Genomic DNA, 18,879 nt, shown 5'->3' with positions numbered 1-18,879 from the left:
AAGTTCTGACATCAAAAAACCAAAGGATACTGTTTGCGATAATTCTTTGGCTCTGCTTTCAGCTATAGTTCAAAGTTTTACCCAATATTCATCATTACAGGACTATATAAGAGCTTGTTCTGATTTGCTTACAAAAAATATTACTTCTGATTCACACTGGGTTCCTCGATGCTTTATAAGAATCGATGTAGCTCGTTTTATTAAGATATGTATAAGTGGACTCCTCTGAAGACAGTACCGCGGAGAGTTAGAGAAATCATTCTTCGTGCTATGTGTTTATTAATAAAGTGTCAATCATTGACAGAAGTTCGCTTTCTGCTATTTTCAATGTTTGTAGTTTTTATTAATGAAACTGACGGGATAAATGTAATAAGTAGACAAGAGACCGAGTGTGAGGTACATAAAAAAAGATTGATTGAGGCTACTTCTAGTGGTTTTATACAATGTCAACAAGAGTTTGATGATTTAATTGCAATATCTGAATCACAAGACGAGGCACGGAATGCGTTAGAAGAAATGTTTGAGGAACAAAATGAAGGACTATATGATTATGAAAACCCTTTTCAATCATGGGCAGATAATATATATGATACCACTAAGATAAACGAAGGATCAGGAATAAATCCATTGTTTATTCCATCATTAGTTCCTATTTTAATTAAAATAACAAAACTGTTACCGCTATGGTCAGGCATAATGATACCGATATTTGGTTATGGTGACAATGTTTGTAGTTCATCAGCCGTTGAGTCGAGTTTTAGAAAACTAAAAACTGTGACTTTTAAACATGTATCATTACCTACCAATATTGAACAATATTTAGAAACTCATATTTCATCGTTAAAAGGAGCTACACTAATACGTTCAGCCAGGAATATGAACGATTTGTCTACACTTTCGGTAGTGTCAGACCAAGTTGGTACTGAATATGATGACGACGTAGAACTACCACTATTAAACGTCACAAATGGTGATTGTAATGATACGCAACCATCATTGTTTGAAGTACTTGAAAACCGTGATATGTGTCCATCGCCATTAAATAATACTGCAAATTATGATGATGATAATAATAATAAAGATGAATCACCCTCAGCGTTGTATTGTGTCATGGAAGAAAATGAAATTAGGTTCGTTCCACCGTCAGGTGGTTTGAATGAAGAAAATCTAGCAAGAGAGAGTTGGAACAGAAAAAATAATAAGCAAAGAAAAAGTAACTCTTACATAATTCCAAATCCTCACTTACGCCATATCGATATAAGCATGCCACGAAACAAACGATCATTGCCGGTATTAAAAAATGGTTCCCGTTTTGCAGAATTGAAAAGCACTGTACTCAAAAATAAGCAGGATAAATTTATTTTGAGCAATACCTGTGCATTTGATTCAATCACTTCATTGATAATGGTTTGTAATTAAAAATGATTATACTATTTTAAATTATTACTAAGATATATATTTTAATGTATCATGCTCCTTTCAGTTAAAAAATAACTCAACCATAATTTTACTATTTTTTTTGTACTTTTGACGATAAATCAGTATTATAGGTAGGTAATATATTGTTTGAACATTTTATTTTTTATATTATAAATATCAATTACTTCAAAAATAGCAAACATAGGTACTACTTGATATGTGTGTAAGACATTCTTTATATCAATTAATGTTTGTATTTATTATACAATAATAATAGGATTATTTTCTAAATTGAAGTAAATTTATTATAATAACATCATGTGTTTATTAAACAAGTGTTCTTACTGTTTAATATGATTAATATTTATTGAAATATAAAGGATAACTATAGATTCAAAATTCCAAAATATAAAAATAAATATTCTTGACACATAATATATAAATACACCCAAAATTATGAGGATAAAGTTATGTTCACTGATGCAAAACCATTGAAATATCAACAGAACATTTTTCAATTAATTTTGATATTTACTTGAGCAAGTACTTTTAAGAAAATAATAAACTGTAAATTTCTGACCAGATTTTTAGAATAACATAATACTGGGGATATTATAAATTGTAATAGCTTGTAATGTATAAATTTGTTATTTAATTTTCAGGGATCTTACTGTGGTAGTAAAGAATATGCAGACAAAATAGATTTAGTTGAAGGAAACTCTTTTTTTACGTTTATTTCTAATATTGTTAAGACTGGAATAAACTCTTTAACATACTCAAAAAGAGCAGATTTGATAATTAGTCGTATGGAAGTGACATTACAAGAACTTCAGTATGGTGTAATAATAGCAAAATGTGATACAACAGCTGGGCATGTCATAGAAACTATGCTCAATGACTACCCAACAGCAATAGAACAAAGGTCCTGTTCAAATAATAAATGTCCTGGTACAAAAAATAAATCAACACGTAATATTACTTTTATATCATACCAAGTCAGCAACGGTGAAATGATTAAAGAGCTTCAATCATTTTTGAACGAACGAGTGAATATTCAAGATGTATTGATAATTGCACTTCATCAATTTATATTCAATTGTCAAAAATGCATTTGTTTATAGACGTTTTGTTTTGGGAAAATAAGAATATATAACGAATATAAATTATTGTGAATAAAATAATTTATATATAACCTATTTAAGGGGAACATTATTTTAAATTTTCTATCCTAAGCTATACAATTTGAAGATTTTATAAATTTTTAACTATAAAATCTTTTTTAAATTTTTAATTGAACTTAATTTGTCAAAATTCGATCTTAAATGCTTATAAAAAAAAAATTGTGCCTATGTATTTTTAATATTTTTCCACTATTATTGTAACAATATATTAGGAGCCTTGCATTAAATTTTCACGCTTTTTGGCCCAAAAAATAAAATTTAATTGATATTTATAAAAAAAAAAACCTAAAAAAATTGGAAACTGAAAATTTCCGTAAACAGCTCAAAATAAGTCAAATTATTTTGAAAATTTAATGCTGTGTAGAAAATGCTAATATAAACTTTCAGTGAAGTTTTCATACATCTACAGTTATTCATTTTTGAATTAAAACAAAATAAGAAAATTCCTACATGAGAAATTGAGAGAATATCCAATGTTGAAAAAATACGAACTTCAAACGCTCATAAAAATTTATTTTGACTTGCTTATAAACATTTTTTCATTGATAAAAATAGGTAAACTTATGAGGAATCTTGTATTACATTTTCAAATATTAGATTTAAAAAGAAAAATTTTTATCAATTTCTAAATCAAAATATATTGCACATTTTCGTCATTTTTACGTATTTTGTCAAAATTTGAACTTTGATTACCTATAAAAAAAAAATTGTGACTACGGATTTTTAATATTTTTCATATATCAATGTAACAATGTAGTAGGAGCCTTGTATTAAATTTTTTAAATTTTTTACCCAACAAATAAAATTTTATAGACATCTATAGAAAAAAAACGTAAAAACATTGGAAATAGAAAATGTCTGTAATCAACTCAAAATAAATCAAAATATTTTTAAAATCTTATGGTGTTTAGAAAATACTAATATAAACATTCAGTCAAAATGTCAGGGATCTACTGTCATTTCTTTTAGAGTTATATCAAAAACAAAAATAGATTTTGTCAAAAATCGGGTTTGCGTAAAAATGCCCGTTTTTTCCTTAATTTTTCATTTGTTTTTCACGGCGCTTTTGAAAACTACTTGAAATTTTATCTAACCTCCCCAATGCACTTTCCCATCGAACAAGATACTGAATTTGCAAATCGATGCATTATTTCAACTAATTATCGTGTACACAGACACAAAAAAAAAATTTAAAAAAAAAAAAACACACATCATTGTAAAATCAATACATTCATCGCTCCGCTCAGAATCTAAAATACGTAATCATAACATAAACTAATAGTGATAGCTTTAAATTTCAATCGGGCTTCTTTGATGACGACTTTTAAGTTGAACCAATTATTTCATATAGTACTAATTAGAAAAAAATTTTAGATGAATGTTTGGAATTGAGCCAACACAGTACGGAAGCAGCTAGGATGGCGCAAATAAAATTATCAGATATTACTCAAGTGTTAACTCATGGTAGTATAACATATGAGGGGCGACAATGCAAAACGTACTATTTCCATTTTTTGTTTTTTCCAGAAACATTGATTTTCTATAGTAGCTTATCAAAAAATCATAGTAAAAACCTTAAGTATTCAAAAATTAAAAGTGAATCATGCCAAAATGCACTATTTCCAACACTTAGTTCGTTTTGTCAAAATTCAATGAAAATAGTACGTTTTGGCCATATTTCATCATAACGTACTATTTCCATTAAATAGTACATTTTGATATAATTTAAAGATTAAAGGTAGTTAGATATATTTTTTATTAGCTATTTTTTTTAACAAAACTACCTAGAATTTTATTTTTCATAATCAACTATTTCATGAAAAAACCAAATATACTCCATACTTTTTTTTTTACTGGTAAATTGCTACAATGTTTTGTATTATATTTATAAATAATAAAACCTTATTTTATAATCATTAAAAACAAAGTCCATAATCATACAAATAAAAATAAAAATAACACATAGGTATTAGATACTTTAATTTTAACATAGTTTATTTACTTTTTTATTAACAATAACACCTTTTTTTGAAACAAAATAACATTTTTATTCATAACAATTTTTTAGTTTGCAGTCTTTGCTCTTAAAAACTAGTCTTTTTCTAGTATTATTTTATCACAAAATATAAACAAAAAAAGCTTATTTTAGGTATATAGTATATATAGTATATATATAGTATATATAATATATTAACTTAATATTTAATGTGTAAAAAAAAAAATTAATACAAATAATATTGTATTAGAATTATTATTATAATACTTAAAGATTTTAATTGTAAATATAATCTATTAGATATTTAGGTTTACCAATAACAATATATTATATAATTTAAATTTTCTACCCTAATAATAAAAATATATAGAATTCAATAGATTTTAGTTAAATTTTATAGCATAATCTTAATTATTTGATAAATTGGACCAACCAAAGTAAGTTATAGTTATAGTTTATAGTAGTTCGGTTGCTCTGGATGCTCTGAACTTTTGATTTTCGTTTGTTCTGGATCCTCTGAACTTTTGATTTTCGGTTGCTCTGGATGCTCTGAACTTTTGATTTTCGGTTGCTCTGGATGCTCTGAACTTTTGATTTTCGGTTGTTCTGGATGTTCTGCCCGACGTTTGACTACGCAAGAAGTACCTAGCTTCACCTAAAAGTTCGTCTGTTCGTCCTAAGGTGTCTCTTGCCCTGCGTAATACACTATTCGGCTCATACAAGTCCCCACTTGAGGGATCACTACTGGAGCTATCAAAATCAATTAAATCTGTGCTAATATTATCGTCCGACCCTGATTTCGACATACACTAGCAGCTATAAAGTTCCCAAAAATTGTGCCTAATAAATATTGTTGCATATTGAATTGTAGTCGACTGTTGTTGTTTACTCTCGATAACGCTTCTGTAGATAGCGGCACGATGTTGTTGATACTCTGACCCACTGACACGGTGGCGTTGACCTACTCCTGCGGCGGCGTCGCGTACTGCTCCTCGACGATGACACTGTTCAACACGGCGGCGGCGGCGACGACGACGACGACGACGACGACGACGACGACGACGACGACGACGACGACGACGACGGCGATGACAACCGACCCCTCCTCGCTCGTGTGTACGGGACGCTGACCCACAGCGTATGAACGATTTGCCTTGGCGGCTACGGTGACGCGTATGAATATTATATATGACGCACAACAACGAAACTGCCAGCAGCGCGTATCGAACGAATTAACACTATTTCTTAGATCGTATTTTAATATGATCGGGTTGCCTCGACGGCGGCTGCGGGACGATGATGTCAGCACGCCCGTCCGGTAATGAATTGTATAGATGTATATAGTATACACCGGCGTATATACATAATATATATTATATCCGACCGGCCGAATGTATAATGTAACACGCCGTTACGACACTGACGACGGCGGTGCGTAGTTTTCCGATATATACTATATTTTTTTTTAAATATGTATACTATATATATACCTTTAGACACTCGAGTCTCCGATTATTGAACGTGATTGCCTTATCTTCCTGTACTGATTTTCCGTAGTGATTTTCTGACACCAAGCCGGTTGAAACCAAACGGCGGTGGTCCACGTAGGTTCTTTAGTGATCTCCAAAATTGCACTGTCACAAAATAAATTATGACAATTTTTCCCTTTTAAAGATCCCACCGCTGCCACCAATGAAGTGTGATCCACCGTCGAATGACGTTAAACCGTAGGTATTGGTGTTAAATAAGTAACACGTAGATTACGTATACTAAGATTACCAATTTATTAAATTAGACACTTGTTGTAATAATGTATATAATGCTTTTATAAGTTGATATTAATACTAAATATTTCAATTGAACACAAAAGAATTAATGTATATATAATTTATGTAATGAATCTATATAAATACTGACACTGAGAGAGGTTCTGATTAAAACTATATGAGGCTCTGTAATAAACTATAAAAGATGCTCTGACCAGTAACACGGGTGTTACTCACTCTTTCGACCTTACACGACTGCCGTCCGCCGGGCGAGGCCCGCCGCAACGGTCCGTCCAGGCCTCTAAGAATGTGCTGACCCAGCCCTTTCGGTCACGTAGACCATCGTGAGAACCGAATCGGTCACACACTCGTCTTACCCCGAGTCAACACATTTATCCCTATATATGTATTACATACATACATATATATACATAGTCAGTGTTGTAAAGTATTTGAGTAAAAGTATTTGAGTAAAAGTATTCAAATACTTTTTTCCGTATTGAATACTTTTTAAAATACTTTTATTTTTGAAGTATTCGAACGGTATTTTAAATACATTTTTTCACTATTGAATACTATTTTATCGAATACTTTTTTTATTTCTTCAATTTTTTATTCATTGACAAATAATAATAATGTCATTATAATATAATATATATTTATCATTTATGAACAATTCTATATCGGTTTTAGTTTTCGTCTATTAATAGCTGAACTAAATATTAGTTACTCCGAAAAACCGTCTGTTTATCGTCGACACTCGACGAGGATCGCAATGGTACGTTTTCGGTACCTACCAATATAATATTATATTATTATCGCGAAATATAATACGAACATTAGTCATTAGGTATGTCGTACACGTACGGTGTCGGGTGTGTGCGGAGACAACATAATATTATGTTATGCAGGTACGACGTAGGTACTTTTAATTATAAGCTATAAATATAATATTATATAACATATACATTGATATTGATTCTGCTATACAAAAATATTATTACTTATTAGTACTATACCTAATTACTGAGTAAATGGTTGTCAATTTATTATATTTATCGTTTATCGTCGACTGTACGGAATATCCGAATATAACTATTGCCTATTGGCTATTAATATAGCACCATATTAATATGGGGAACATGGTACTATCACTATTATCTTATTTTCATAATTTTATTAGAAAATAATATTATTATTGTGTCTACGAACTACGAATAACAAATTTCCAATTGGTCATTAGCGCACAATCAGTTATACACTTTTACAATATTGCATGTGGAACCCGACGCTGTTTTACACTAGGTATTGTAATATTTATTACTTGAGTTCTTATTAATTGTATTGTGTTCTCTGTTGTCTGCATGACGTTCCTACAGATTATTAACAATTTTATTGCATTAACCGTATACGGTATACTCTTGTTTTCATTATTAAAAATTTTTTAAATTGTTATACAATGAGTGATTGTGATTCTCCAACCCAAGTAGATCAAGTTGATCAGGTTGCAGATTCAGAAGAACCTATTTTACCTTGGCCAAATTATCAAAAATATTTTAAAGTTTTAAGAGTTATTGAGGATAATTTTTTTTATAAGAAGCTGGAAGTGAAGTGCTTAAGTTGTGTCGGTACGAAGTGTTACAAGGTGGATTCACGTTCAAACTCAAATATAAGAAAACATTTAAGCGTAAGTACAATGTTAATTTCATACCTGCCTATGACAGTTGACCTATCAAAAGTCTTGTGTGTTAAATTAATTTTAAATACCACACAAATACATAATATAATACAAAAGTACATAAAAAACAGTGGCACATGGCTTTTTAAAAGTTAAATTTCAACTGCTTAAGATGTATCATAGATCTCATTATTCTATATTATGTATTCTCCTGGGCACCACACGAGTCATCTCAGTGTATATTAAATAAAATAAAATAAATAACCCAACCCTATCCCTCAAAAATAAATTCTAGTTGCGCCACTGATCAAAAAATGTAAATTATTTATCAAAACTTAAAAGGTTATATTATTTAATTTTATTCAGAAACAACATCCAACTATATTAAAGAAAATAGATCACATTGATAATGCTGCGAATAAAAACACTACAAAGAGATGCAATGATGGATCATTGAAGCATAACGCTGGTAGTTCTTTACAACAATCGGATAAAAATAACCAATTAAAACAACCAGTTTTAGAAGATTTTTTGAACAACAAAAAATTAACTAGTCAAAGTAAGAATGTGTATTGTTTATTTTTATTTTTTGTCTTATTAAATAGTTTTAAGTTACAGCATTAACAAAAGTAGTTGATATCTACATGACTACATGATTTACAATGTGCATGATATAGATATTGAGATATTTAAATATTGTGAATTAGGTATGTAACTAATGATTTTGATTGCAGGTACTTTAGATCAACTATTGCAAAAATTTATTGTAAGTGCTAATGTACCCTTCAGAATAATAGAAAATCCTGTTTTGAAAGAAATAATTCGTAGAGGTTTCCCAAACAAAAAAATTATGTCTCGACCTACACTAATGAAAACAATTGAAAATGATTTTCAAGAATTATCATTAAAAATGAAATTTGAGATGTCCAAATGTGCCCATATTGCTACGACTGCGGACGGCTGGTCGATTTTTAAAAAGTAATTTTTATTATTTAGTATAATAATTATTATACAATCATGTTCATTGTACATAGCTAGATACCAATTAGTTTAATATTATATTTTGTTAGATCATACATTGGGATAACGGTCACGTGGATTAATGAGGATTTATCGAGAAGTACTCGTCTTTTAGCATTGAGACGACTAGAAGGTTCACACACATATGATATTTTAGCCAAAGCTATGGATGCAGTTTATACCGAGTTCGAAATTTCAGATAAATTATCCTACTGTACTACGGACAATGGCTCAAATTTTGTAAAATGTTTCAAGTAAGTTTTCATTATGAATTTGTATTGATTGCTCATTAAATTTGTTTGTAATAAATTCCATTTAGTTAACCATCTAATTAACCCTGTTTTAAACCCTATAATTTTTTAGAACATTTGGTCATATATTTGATGATGAAAATACTGATACATTGCTAGTGAACGATGCGTTTGATGATGATTTAGAAGAAATTGATGCAATCGACTTGAACATTCTAAATGATAAAGATGACCATGATTTGCAATATGTATTACCAAAACACCATCGATGTTGTGCACACACAATAAATTTAATAGCAACAATGGTATTTAAACATTTATTTAGATAACCTAATATAGTTAAATTATAAAATATAAAATTTGGTACCCTTATTTAATTTTGCCAAATAAAATACAAAATAATTTTATAAATAATGCAAAATAAAATTATTTATTTGTTTAACTTGTTTTTTTTAGGACTCTAAAAAAGCTTTGTCTAATCCTGCATACAAAAAACAGTCAAGAAGCACTTTCGCTAAGTCTACCGCTTTATGGAACAAACAAGGTCGCTCAACTAAGTCAGCTGATTTAGTTAAACAAAATCTTGGCGTTTATTTAATTACACCAAACGAGACTCGTTGGAATTCACTGTATGACGCAGTGGTGTTGCTTAATAAATTAATTAGAAATAATGAGACTAAGTTCAGAATAATAATGGACGAATTGTCTATTGGCAGGTAAATTTTAAATCTTAAAAATATACTAATTATTTTATCTATATTTTTTATAAATAATATTTTCAGATTTAATAGAAGCGATATTGATTTCATGTGTCAATATCAAAAAAATATGGGGCCAATTTCAATAAGCTTGGATTTACTCCAGGGTGATACTAACATGTATTTTGGTCATCTCCTACCTACAATTGAAGAATTAATTTATAAATATGAATTAATGACAAATGATGTAACAGTTTCTAATTATATGAAACCTTTGGTGAATGCCATACTTAATGGTATGTAATAATTAATATTTTTTAAATACATTAATCTTATTTAGCCAAGTACTTGCACATTTAATTTCTTTTCATTTTAGCTGTTTTTGGTTTATTTTATTGGTAAATACTATTTACTAAATAGTAAATATTTAGTATCTCTTAGTTCTTACAGTCTTACTGATGTATGATGTAAAATGTTAATTAACTGATCTATTCTTTATATTTATATTTCTGCGTAGTACCTACATTAATATACTCTTGAGTCTTGAGCTAAAATAAACAAACTTTATTAATAATAATTTTTGTTTTTAGGTATAAAAACAAGATTTGCCGATTATTTGATAGACAAATTTTTAATTGTTGCTGCAGTCTGTCACCCACTATTTAAAACAGCATGGATTAAAAATGATACAAAAAAACAATTGGCCTCAGAATATTTCAAAAATGCATGTTATGAGTTAGACGAGTTACATACCAATGATAATGACAATGATGATGTAGAAGATAACCAAATGACTGATAATTTATCTAGCTTTTTTACATGGTCACAAAATTCCCGAGAAGAAAAATCAACAGTTAGTGATGAAATCGATAGATTTTTGGGCACATCTCCAACAAAGACATTAGAATGTTTGCATAATTTACCCACTATCAAAAGAGTAAGTTGAAAACTTCTTATACTATTAGTAATAATATTACAAAAACATTTGTACTTTGTTTTCAGGTATTTGTGAAGTACAACACTCCACTACCTAGCAGTGCGTCAGTAGAGAGAGTGTTTAGTGTTGGTGGTGCAACAATAACAAAAAAAAGAACAAACATGACTGATAAGCATTTTGAAGAAATAATGTTTTTAAAATGCAACACTCAATTGTTCGATTAATATAATACCTATATTATGAATGATTCAGAATTAAATTGATTTTTTTGTTGTGTATTTGAAAATTATTTCAAATACTTCTAAAAAGTATTTGAGTAATACTCAAATACTATACAATAGATAGTATTTGGGTGGTATTTTAAATACTTTATTTTATAAGTATTTGAGTAATTACTCAAATACTTTTTAAAAGTATTTTTTACAACACTGTACATAGTACATACATACATACATGCATACATAAATACACGTGCATGCATATACAACAATAAAAATTATATACTTTAGGTTAAGTATAATAAATTGTTAACTATTTTTAAATCATTTAGTTTCAATTAAAACTTTGTATACTGTAAATAAAATAAATAATACATTATAATATAAAATGTTGTAAAAATAAAAACTGATAATGAAAATTAATATTTATTATTTTTATGTGTTGTCATTATTTGTATACAGATGTTCAACTACTTTTATTAATGGATTTTGCAAATTGACCAATGCAGCACATAATTGAAAAACTAGTGATGATTTTGTATAAAGCGCTTTAGGAATATGTGTTAAAATTTTAAACTTCTTCAGCCTCGCCATCACTCTTTCAATGTGAATTCTGGCTCTAGCAATGCTCTTTGTTTTAAAAACTTCACTTGGAGTAAATTGTGGAGACATAAGAAAATGAGGGATATTTAAGAAAGTTTCTGGAGGCATCAAGTCTAAAATTAAGAAGCCTTTATCAGCTAAATCTAAATCACTATGATGTAATATATTTAAAACTCCACAATGACCTACAATTTTTTTACCGGAAGTGGATCCAGGATACAGTTTACTGGCATAAGTAATAACACCATTAGGAGCCACTCCAATAAGTCCTTTCAATGTATTTTTATGTTTATAAGAACTATGTCAATTTTTAGTCCAGTAGTGATTTAGGAATATTGCATGAAATTTTAGTACAATCTAATGTTATTTTACTATTTTGAAAATTACTGAAACATTCTGGCAAGCAATTTTGGTTCTTATTTTGTGTAGGTACTGTATTCATTAAGTTACCAAACAAAATTTCATGAAGAACACTAATTAATGTCAAAATAATATTACCAATAGTGGATTCACTACTTTTAAATCTAAATGCTAAGTCTGGGTAAGCTAAATTCAATCTTAATTTTATAAAAGTCATGAGAATTTGGTCTTTTAGACAGAATTTTTCAACATTCCAACCATAATAATAACTAAAATTAACTTTGGAACCCAAATCAAGAATTATATCAAACATAGATTTACTAATACCACAGTAGAATTCAAACAAATTGTTATCGGATTCAAGAGAATGGTAACCGAAAGGATTTTTCTTCTTTTAAATCTTCAAGTTCTTTTTGAAGGAAATACATTTCTGCTTGATCAGTTGCACTGGTTTTTGATGTTATAACATTTGCTTCTGTTTCAATAATATTTTCAATAACACTAGAATTCTCGTTTACCAGTGAAAATTATGTGTTCTCTACCTTTTTACGCCTTAAAACAATAATTGAAAAATTAATTCTTAATTTTAGAATTTCACACATAACACGAATATGCATGCGACGTACATTTATACTTACTTATTTATTCATTTACTTATTGAACTGAACAGCTTTATTCTAACTCATTTCTACACTTAACACATTTATTAGTAAAAAAATTATAAGTAGTTAAGTATTAGTTTGAGATAGACACAGGCTAAAATAAATAAACATAGAGATTTTATTTGTAAAAAACATATAGCTTATATTTTATGTTATTTTAATCACACACACATACATTAAATTAATATCTATATAATTACAGAACAAATAAAATAACTAGGAACTAACAATTAATACAAAAATAAAATATGCCAGTGAGCCACTGAGATTTGTTATGAAGATGGATGTAGAAGGGAAAAAAAGGAGAGGAATTGACAAAAGTGATAGTTGAATGAAGTAGAAAGATATGAATATAGTTTGTATGACTGTAGCAAATTGGGATCTATGGAAGTATAGGACTAGGGTGGTCGACTTCATTGTTATTATTGGGAGGGTATTGCAAAAAGATAGAACACTAATGCCAGGTCGCATGAAAAATCACTAATTATTTAACAAATCAATAGTGACCTTGTTGTCATTAAGGCATGATTAGTTCATTAAATTATTAAATTTTTCATGCAACCTTGCATAACAATTAATAAAATAAAATAATGATACAAATCACAAATCAATAACATTGAATAAAAATAACCAACAATTAACATAAAGTTATAATTAAATCAAGGAGGTAAATATTATTTTCTATTGCATACTTGGTATGTTTTTCAGGAAATGTAAATGAAAAAGATATGTTTTTGTTCCATTCAAATAGAGTGGGTCGGTTTTCTCTTAGTCCATCTTTGAAGTGACAACTTCATATTTTATTGTTTTTTGTAGGATGTGCATCTGCTCTCCTGTCGTGTAAAAAGTAAAAAGTAAATAATTTAAAATTAAAATAACTTATAACTTTTATCAGTTAATTTTATAGGTACCTACTACCTATTTAATATATTTACAGAATATAACTATTTAATATAATTTACCTCACAGATTTAGCCCAAGCTTTGCATTCAACATCATTTGCTGGGAATCTAAAAAACTTGAAGGTTTCTCTGTTGGAAATGTGAGAACACAACGGAACCCAACATTGAACCATTTTGACACTAACTGACACACAGATGACCAAAACAGAACATCGGTGTAACACGTACAAGCAGATGGCTCAAAAAAAAAAAACTACAAATAAAAATATATTAATAGGTATAGTTAAAAAATATAAAAATTGTGTACAAAGATATTATTAATATTTAATACTTAACTGAATGATTTGTGTATAATGTGTATGGTAAAAAATACTGCAAATTGTTTGTTTTGACGAAAAAAATGTATATTTTTGGTCGGTATATATGTATAAACTTGTAAAGAACACGTTTTTAGAAGTTAGCACTTTAAAAAAATTACAAACGCCAAAAAAATCGATTTTTTCAAACAATATTTTCAACCTATGCATTTCTTATGGAAATATAGAATGAACCGTGATAACAGTTTGTTTTGAACAGTTAGTCTTATCAGTAGACAATGGACGTCAATACTATTTGTGCCTAATATTGTTGTATAATATCAAACATAAAGAATGATAACAAATCGAAAAATCAATAGATAACAAGTCAATCCTGATGTGTAAACTACCAAGTACCAAGCGTCCGAGCGAGATGAATCGTTCCACTATGCAATTATTTTAAAGTAACTTATGACTCGCAAATTGGACGCGATTCTTAACTTGTTAATCGTGTAGTCGACGTGCGTTCGTTGCGTCCCGTCGGTCTGCATATCGAACGGAGACCGTCTTTGGTGTGTTTTTCCCGTCACCCTTTGACGGAACAACAATTTCAAACATAATTTATGTATGTTTAATCAAGGTAGGTTTAATCTGGTATATTATGATTAATATTATATTATATTGATTTTTTTATATGATTCAACAGTAACACATGCCTTGTATTTCGTCACTTGAATGTTGGCTGTCGGCTTGAGTTATGAATGTCGTCGTAATCGCTGTGTCCTGATCACTGGTGTATCCATGATTTAAACAAGCAAACAACATGGTATGAAGGAACTTTTTGATGGCCAGATCCTTCACATTACGTAGCGTAGGTGCCTATTGTAAATGTCTACCGGTAGTAATAATGATTTAAGAACAATAAGACAATAATCAGGGGTGTGAATTAATAAAACATGTCAATGAGTTCCATTCTGCAGGGATAAAAGTTGTATTCAAGATATTACCATCATAAATACAAAAATGTGTACCTATACCTAGTGCATATTATTTTATTTTAAAAGACGCAAACAATTTACAATTTTCAAATACTCATAACATGTTGTAAAACTAATATACCGTGTGTCCCAAAAAACAGGGGCCACTTTACCACTCATTACCATGTAAATATTTTTAAATTCTTTTTGCGGAACATTAAACTAGACTCGTGGATCGTAAATTTCTATGACTTACAATGTTTCTAACTCGTGTATCTTGTGCATGCGCAATAAAACTTACATTTTTTTAAATGGCAACCTGTAATTTAAATATCATATTCGGGTTCATCGATTTTTTTCAAGCCATTTTGATGTATCAACTTGTGTCCTAAACCCAAAATTGACTAAACTAGAGCGAAGTAGAATTAAAAAAATTTAAAAATTTAATTTAATTAATTTTTTTTTCTAACTGTATGTACTTATTTTTTTATTCTAAACACCATGAAACAAACAATCAAAATTATTATTATTATTATGCATCCCAAAGATTAATGAATAATGTGCCACCAAAATCTGAGTATGAAGAAGAAACTCCTAATGCTCGGTGAAGCTTATCGACCAGTTGGGAAGGGAAATTTTCAGTTTAATGATTTATTGAATGACAAAAGTAATGTTGAAGAGCTAAAATCCTTATTACTTTTACTTATAACTATTTGTTGATAATTTTATTTTTAAATTGTATTAATAGGCAGAACGTTTAGATGCGAATGCCACTGTACATGGTGGTTGGACAATTGATAACACCAAATCACGTTTAAATCAATTTATTCAATCTAATAAGTTAAAAAACACTGATTACAAATATAGTTTTGTTGGGAAGTAAGTAATTTACTATTATTATATATCCTATAATGTTTAATACTGGATGACACCAGTTAGTGACTCTTATTCATATTAACACATGCTTCCTTCGGATAGCTTTTCACTTTGATGATTGTGTTTTAAAGACTACACATAACTGGCGTGTTTTTATTTAGAATTTTATTGAGTTTAGAATCATAAATTTTGTTGGAATTCAAATGAATAACAAAATATGTTGAGCATATTAATTCATAGTCACATTTTTATTCTAGTGTAATAAACGGTATAATATAAACAGTAACTTAAATATATTGTTATATTTTTAATTGTATTTACATTGCAAATAATATATCACTATACACGGTAAATACTAAATATTGATTTTATTCCAATGAGTTTACTATTTCGGTCTGATTGATGATCGTTTGATAATGTGGATATTACATCTAATTAAATGTATTAATATGTATTCTGTTTATATATAGGTATATACAACAGAAGGAAAGGCTGCACTAATTCATAAGACATCTGTTAATTGTAATAATTTCATGGCCGGTTCTTTCCAATCACCATTTTTTGTGTTTGCAGAGAAAGTAAGATACAGCTTATTGTAGTCTATATTAATCTAACTTGTTAAAATTGAATGACACTAACACCTAATAAATTGCAGTTCTACAAAATAATGCTAGTAAGTAGTAAGGCATTTTTTAGTTATTAAAATTAATAATTATTTTATGGTTTAAACTTAACAATTTAAGTGTCCAAAATTTTAAATGTTAATAATCTATGTAAAACTATTAGAAGTATATAATATGTGTAAAATAATATTTTTTTTATTACAATTTTTTTTAGGTACATACCATAGCTGTATCTTGCAAGCAAATGACCATGGTAACTCCTATTCATCTTCTATTGTTTGGTGCTCGCAAAATTGAATATACTAAAGAATTAGTCCAATTAGATAATTGGTATGTAATGGTTGTCATCTTAAAAAGGGAATCAAATATTTAAAGAAGTTTAAAAAAATATTTTTTCAATTTCTTTGAGAAAAATATTATATTCAGTATTATAAATTCATATTAAAATGTAATATTATTTAACAAAGCTATAAATCAACTTATATTTTATAGGATAACTTTAAAAATGGATGTAACAGCTGCAATTGTAGCTTTAAGACCAGCTATTGAAAGTTTAATTGTACATGCATCTGAAGAACCGCAATCTATTGCAATGTTAAGTGAAATAGAAATTAAACTTATAAATATTCTAAAAGAACTATATAATTTTATCTGTGGTAGATAAAATCTTTCTCCAATATCGTTTGTTCAAGGGTAGGTAATTTTTTTTTTATTTATTCATCAAATAAATGTGTACTTACATTTATTTTTAATATATAGTGATAGACCAAATTACAGAAAACAGTTTAACCAAACATTTAATGAGAGTGGTGATGCTTCAGATGATAAAGTTCAACATATTAATCATTCCAACTCTAGTTATAATAGTTTTCAAAGAGGTGGTAGAGGAAGGCATAATCAAGGAATAGGTTACCGCAGAAATTCTTCGTCACTTTGTGATGAATAGATTCAAAGAAGTTATTATGGTGGTGGTCGCTCTGTAAGAGGTATGCAACATTTTAAGATTTTTTTAAAATTTTATTAGGTTATATAAAATGTTTCTCTCATAAATTTAAATTAATTTGTTTTATATATTTATTTCTTTTAGTTAAACTATAAACTGTTTTTATTAAATACATTTTTTGAATGTTTAAAGTAATTAAAATACAATTAGTTTGAATTGCTGGACTTGAATGTGTAGTACATACTTTTAACAACATTTATTTATAATATTATACTATATAGGCTATGGGCTGTCGGCTATCGCATGGTTAAGTGTTTTGAATTTCAAATATATTATTCATATATCAACATTAGACAATAATACAATTATTTATTTATGTTATTATTATATATTTATTTACCTTTAATCGTAAGTTACTACCATTATCACCACTTTACGTGATTACAGGGTGCACTGTGCAGACATTATCGACAGGATAGCCGTTAATAATATTAAGTTTTTAAATATATACTTTTAGTTTTGTTTTAATAACTTTGGGTTGTTTTAACCACTAACCACTCTATACCATTAAAGAAACCACATAATCAAAATTATTAAAATTATTAAAATATAATGTATTATACATTATACATTAATACATAGCAATTAAACAATATTATTATAAAATTATGCTTGTATCTAATTTAATTCTAAGAATATTATTATAACATTATAATCACGAATAATAATAGTAAAAAGTTATTTTAATAATATTACAATTTTATCATTATTGAAATTGATTAATTGTCTTATCTATTTATACAACAAAAACATATTAAAATAATTAACAATTTATTTTTAGTCTAAGTAAAAAATTGGGCATTGTGTACAGTGCCCCGTCACTGTTCATAATGCACGTTTTTCGAGGGCAAAGTTGGAATAAGCTAACATAGACAAGAATTGTCTGAGAATAATGGACGAAAAAGAGCTGCAGATAATAGTCCTGTAATTATTGATGTAAGCATATTGTATATAATATATAAAATATATACCTAATTATAAAAATGATGTCTTAAAGGAATCTTCTATTGATATTGAGGATCAACCTGTGCAAAATCCATCAACATCGACAGAATTGTCTGAAAATAATGGACGAAAAAGAGCTGCAAAAAATAGTCCTGTAATTATTGATGTAAGCATATTGTATATAATATATAAAATATATACCTAATTATAAAAATGATGTCTTAAAGGAATCTTCTATTGATATTGAGGATCAACCTGTGCAAAATCCATCAACATCGACAGAATTGTCTGAAAATAATGGACGAAAAAGAGCTGCAAAAAATAGTCCTGTAATTATTGATGTAAGCATATTATATATCATATATAAAATATATACCTAATTATAAAAATTATGTTTTAAAGGAATCTCCTATTGAGGAACAACCAGTGCAAAATCCATCAACAAAATCATCTGCAAATAATAGATGA

At 28.3% G+C, this 18,879-nt stretch overlaps 1 protein-coding gene and 1 pseudogene across 1 annotated transcript; both read left to right on the top strand.

Moving 5' to 3' along the window:
* Positions 1-7,719: 7,719 nt before the first annotated feature.
* LOC132935441 (uncharacterized) lies at positions 7,720-10,313 on the top strand. Its single transcript, XM_061001991.1, has 7 exons — positions 7,720-8,049; positions 8,407-8,599; positions 8,775-9,018; positions 9,111-9,314; positions 9,424-9,616; positions 9,768-10,027; positions 10,094-10,313. Exons 1-7 carry the CDS (start codon positions 7,822-7,824, stop codon positions 10,311-10,313), a joined length of 1,542 nt encoding a protein of 513 aa, XP_060857974.1. The 5' UTR covers positions 7,720-7,821.
* A 5,230-nt stretch (positions 10,314-15,543) lies between these two features.
* LOC132936060 (dosage compensation regulator-like) lies at positions 15,544-18,879 on the top strand (annotated as a pseudogene).

The sequence above is a fragment of the Metopolophium dirhodum genome, chromosome 1 (assembly GCF_019925205.1).
Source record: "Metopolophium dirhodum isolate CAU chromosome 1, ASM1992520v1, whole genome shotgun sequence".
Lineage (NCBI taxonomy): Eukaryota > Metazoa > Arthropoda > Insecta > Hemiptera > Aphididae > Metopolophium > Metopolophium dirhodum.
This window is presented reverse-complemented; position numbering and strand designations above follow the sequence as displayed.